We start from the raw sequence: 5,481 nt of genomic DNA on the forward strand, positions 1-5,481 counted from the left end.
TACAAGAACTCTGCCAAATGTTTATGCTTGAAGCTTACGACAATCGTAATTATCAGGGAGACCGCACAGAATCCGTGAGGGAGCCGGAGGGTAGAACGGACAGAACCGTACGCGTAATCCGAGAGAGGGCGGAGGTACCACCCACACGAGAGGGAGCGTTGGCGTGGGACGCGGACACCGGGAGGGACGCCACTTTTACCCTGACCGTTGCGTTGTTTGATTGACACCCTGTTCACAAATAAACCCTTGTTGACTTGTATCATTTTATCATTTCAACAAACCCTCGTTTTAACATATCAGAAGTGAGATACACCCGCAGAAATGTGAAACGTAGTTGTGAGTGAGTTGTGTGAAAAAGTCACCACCGAATACAAAATGGCGTCGAGGAAACAAACGAAAAGAACTAGTGAGCGTCAGGCTGCAAGCACCCCGTCTGAACTAACGAACGTGCCGAACGTCCACGTAGAAGAGGTCGGAGAGCTAGAAATGAGGCGAGAACTGTTGAACCAGGTCGAGGATCGGCGCATTCACCACCAAATAGAGCAGCGAGTCCGAGAAGAGACTCAACGTCAAGTCGGTCCCTTGGAGAGACGAATTGAGGAACTCGAGGAACGGATTCTAAATGCAATTCAAGGTACGAATCGAGTAGTATCGCATAGTGGAATGTCCAGTTCAAGCGCAGAAATGCGTCAAGAATCAAGGGACGCCAGTCCGCCACCCGTCACCAACAATGGCGGCCCAAGTCGGTTCAATGTCATGATTGCTGCGAAAGTTGTGCCGATCTTTGATCCAGACAGCGAAGATGGCGGCTCTTGTCGTGACGCTAGGCAATGGTTCTTGTTTGTAGACCAGGTAGGACGTATCCATGGCTGGAGTGATGAAGAGAAAGTGTTGCTAATACATATGCAGCTGCAAGGTGTGGCAAAACGGTGGTTCCTTAACCAGGTGGATCGCGTCCTAAGTTGGCAGGACTGGAAAGCCGCCATATTGGATGCTTTTCCGAGGACGACGGAGTTCCATTCACAGTTGCTTGCTGTCTCTGCCCGTAAGAAGAAACCGGAAGAGACGTATATGGAATACTTCCGTCACGTGGTCAGCTTGTGTCAGTCCATAGGGACTGATAATAAACAAACGGTGTCGTGCCTAATTGGAGGACTGCCCGCACATCTCCAACCAAATGCAGACGCCGTGGATTGGAAAACCCCGACGGAACTTTACAACAGGTTCCTGTCAAAATTAGATGCCAGGACCACGGAAGGCATTTCGACTTCTCACGAAAGGCCGTCGCTGCGCTCCCGTCCACACCCGTCGCCGGTACGCCATCAACAAAACCGGAGCCATCCCTTCCAGGGGCCGAGGACGCATCTATCGTTCCATGAACAAGGCCGCCGCAGAGACAGGAGGACGACTGACGATGTTGAATCAAGGCGACTATCCGGGTCGGATCTCAAACGGTGTTTTAACTGCCAGGAGGTAGGTCACATTGGTCGCAACTGCCCACGATCCAGGACCAATGATGTCTGTCGCCTTTGCAAGGAACGGGGACATTACGCAGAGAGGTGTCCTAAGAGGAGAGATGTTAAACCGCGATTCGATGTACAGCGAATCAACGTTCTCCAAATGTCTGTGCCTGGCTATCGCAAATGGGGCGTTACACCAGAAGGAAACGGGTTATCCGTGTACCTAGACGCTGGTAGCGAGTGTAACGTTATCTCGCCAGAATGCGTGAAGAAAATCGGACTTCAAACTAAACCTGTACAAGCGATACTGTCCGGTTTTGGGGGCGGCAGAACAGACGCCAACAGGCAGACCCAGCTGGCAGTGACTGTCGACCGATGCCAATTGACGGTGGATGCAGTTATTGCGTTCATACATCTTCCGAATGTAGATTTGCTGATCGGTCAACCAGTGCTGAACGATGGGCATACCCATATGGAGGTGAAAGGCCAGGAAGTAACCTTGTCCTGTTCCACGGACCAGGAGGCGCAGGCAGAAATGGACGTCCAACTGGAGCGGGAGCTTCACCTTGGACCAGGTGCCACCCGGATGGCATTAGTTCGCTTGCTTGGACGCCATCAAGGAGAGACCACAATTCCTGCCAGGATCCTGGATGATCACCGACAACCACTGGCCATGTCCAACGTTAAATTCCACTCAGACAGCGATCAGGCAACGGTGCGTTTGACTAACCTGTCACAGAGCGAGGTCACCATCCGCGAAGGAACCAGTCTGACTAAGGTACACCGGAGAGAGGCGCCCGAAAACAACGAAGTTGAGATGAGAGATCAAGTAGTTGTAGAGGGCATAGATGAAGGGGGTGATGGTAGTTTAGATGATGTCGACCGCAAAAAGCTGGCCGACCTGCTCGTAGAATTTGCAGACTGTTTTGCGGAAGGTACAAGTGACGTTGGAGCCACTCCATTAACGACCATGAAGATAACACTTACTACAAACAAGCCGGTCGTAAGAAGACCGTACCGCCTAGCACACTCTGAACGAGAAAAGGTTAAGGAAAAGATCAGTGAGCTGTTAAAGAATGGGATCATTCGGGAGAATGAATCAGATTATGCCAGTCCCATTATAATAGTACCTAAGAAGGACGGAGACATCAGACTTTGTGTCGACTACAGAGAGCTGAATAAAATTACGGTGAAGGACCGCTACCCATTGCCACTTATTGAGAACCAACTAGATAGACTGGCTGGAAGTAAATATTATACGACACTCGACTTAGTTGCAGGATTTCATCAGATTAAGATAGATGATGGTTCGATTCATAAAACTGCATTTGTGACACCTGACGGACACTATGAGTATCTAAGGATGCCTTTCGGATTAGCCAACAGTCCAGCTGTTTTCCAGAGGGCAGTCAACAAGATGTTACGAGAGTTGACGTCGGAAGGAGTCCTAGCCTACATGGATGACATACTAATCCCCGCAAAGACTGCGGGAGAAGGTATTAAAATGCTTAGAGGAGTTCTTGAGAAGGTCAGGAGTGCCAATTTTAAATTAAACACCACCAAATGCTTATTTTTGAAGACACACCTAAATTTCTTAGGTCATGAGGTAGCGGCCGAAGGTCTGAAACCAAGAGAGAGGAAAATACGAGCAGTGGAACAATTTCCTGCGCCGACACAAATACACCAGGTACTACAATTTATTGGGTTGGCTAGTTATTTTAGGAAATTCGTCAAAGACTTCGTTACAATTGCCAGACCGCTAACTGAACTGAGAAAGAAAGACGTAGAATGGCAGTGGGGCACCAAACAACAGGAGGCTTTCGAACAACTGAAACAAGCGTTGTGCTGCAGACCAGTATTGGCTATCTACAAACACGGATTAGAGACAGAGGTGCACACGGATGCGAGCAAATTGGGACTAGGAGGAATATTAATGCAGACTCAGGACGATGGAATTAAAAAGCCTGTGTCATTTTCCACAATAGTCCGTCATGCCAGACACTGTCGAACACGCTGGCCAGGTCCACCGCTCCCGTGCTTCTCCCAATGTTCCTACCCTTCACAATGAGCTTCACCACTCTGACAAGTTACAGGTCGGTCGACAGCCCCTTCCTGAACCCAAATTGTTCAGGCTGGATCACATCCAGCCTTGCCCATCTCCTTTCTCATCTTCCAGTCGTTTTTTGATGATTTTTTCCGCAAACTTTGCCAGAGTGTGGAGCAGGGATATGGGTCTGTAGTTTTCTGGAAAAACGGGATCCTGTCCAGATTTGTGAATTATAGTTACGGTAGCCCTCTTCCAGATTTTAAGGAAGTGTCTCAACCTAAAGGCACCGTTGATGAGGGCCACCAGCCTCCTCACCGTGCCTCTCGGGAGTTTTTTGAGGGCCACGTTGGTTATTTTATCTGCACCGGGACCAGCCCTGGCCCTGGCCGCCGTATCTCGTCCATCACCTCTCTCTCGGTCTTCCTCTCCATCTCCTCTCCATCTACCGAAACTGTGTACTCCTCCACTTCTCGCCTCAATTCTCTATCCTCCCTCCTGTATTGGTCCTCTGATTCACCTGGGGTGAAGGTGTCCCCTAGGTAGTCGGCGAACACCTCCGCTCTGGCCTCTTCATCGTACACCATTCCCCCACGGCCATGCAGTGAGTGCTCCCTTTTGTTTTTACCTCTCGTGAGTTCCATGGCTAGCCTTCAGAAGCCCTTGGCTCTGTGCTTCAACTCAGCCAATCTTTTGTTCCATGCAGTGCTTCTGTGTTCCTCAAGCTTTCTTTTTAATCCTGTTGTCAGGTGGTTGACGGTCCTTTTGTCTTGGGGGTCCTGGGTCCTCTGGTTTATTTTTTTTGCTTTCCTTTTTTCTTTAATTGTAGGTCCATTGTTTATCACCAGGCAGATCGGGTTGTGGTCGGATGAGGTCTCTGTCACTGCTGTTATCTCACTGTTGAATTGCAGATTGTTAGTAACCGCAACGTCAATGACATCCGACCTACGACCCGCCTGGCAAATGGTAGGTTGGCTCGGGCCCAGAACATCCCAATGTTCGTTATTGGCCAGGCCGCTCAACAATCTTCCGTATGTGTTTTCCGCGTTACTTTTCCATTACCTATTTTTGGCGTTGAGGTCACCCATTAGGATGGTGTTTGGATGGCTCCTCATTACCTTCTTCACCTCCTCTGTTGGAAAGCGTCCTCCTGGTGGTATGTACGCTGTTGTTTCCCCCAGACTGGTCTTTAGTACCGCTCCCACCGTCTCTAGAAACTCTGTTCTTGAGAGCACCGCTGCCACATGCGAAATGGTATCCTTAACCAGGATCATCACATGTTCGTTTCTCAGTACTCTTGATTTCACTCTCACTTCGCTTGTAGATACCAGAACGGGAAGAGATGAATCCGCGTAATTCAAATCAGGAACAGCTACCATAGGTCTTAAAAAGTGAGCAGGTGTAAGTCTTTGGGATCATTTGACAAGTGTGTCATTGGACCCGAGTTCAATATTGCCTCCAATTGCACCAGTAGTGTTTAATTCTTCGAACGTTAATGGCATTGTCCTTAACCAACTTTAAACGTATTGAGTTGTTCGGAAAGTAATTTCGTTTTTTTTTCTCTCTGTGAGAGCTTCGAGGATAATCTCAGGCCTTTCAAGTGGTCATAAACTGTTGAATTTGATAAATTTAACCTCAATCCGATCTCACGTGTTGTTATTCGCCGGTTCGCATCAACTAATGCCTGCAACTTATGTTGCTCGGATCCTGGACCGTGTAGATTCAGGTGGTTAAACTAGAGATTATCATTCAGTCGAGTCTTCTTTACTTCTGACCTTCTAAAAAATTTGGATTAATAAAGAAATTTTTTGTTCTTAAACAATTTATTTTATTTCTTCCATAATTAAGTATACATACTCACACCTCACACCTGTGACTTATTGGGGGTTGGGGAGTAGCTCAGATAAACACAAGTACAGAAAGAATACAATTTTATTCATATCTCATGTAGAAAAACACAAACATACAAATTGTTCT

General features: G+C 48.0%; 1 protein-coding gene across 1 annotated transcript; it reads left to right on the forward strand.

Moving 5' to 3' along the window:
* Positions 1-375: 375 nt before the first annotated feature.
* On the forward strand, positions 376-3,528 carry LOC126265678 (uncharacterized). Its single transcript, XM_049967923.1, has one exon. It carries the CDS (start codon positions 376-378, stop codon positions 3,526-3,528), a length of 3,153 nt encoding a protein of 1,050 aa, XP_049823880.1.
* Positions 3,529-5,481: the final 1,953 nt, after the last annotated feature.

This window comes from Aethina tumida, chromosome 5, assembly GCF_024364675.1.
Source record: "Aethina tumida isolate Nest 87 chromosome 5, icAetTumi1.1, whole genome shotgun sequence".
In the NCBI taxonomy this organism is placed as follows: domain Eukaryota; kingdom Metazoa; phylum Arthropoda; class Insecta; order Coleoptera; family Nitidulidae; genus Aethina; species Aethina tumida.

Excerpts from the sequence above, each read along its gene's own strand:
- LOC126265678 (XM_049967923.1), top strand. The coding sequence starts at position 376 with ATGGCGTCGAGGAAACAAACGAAAAGAACTAGTGAGCGTCAGGCTGCA.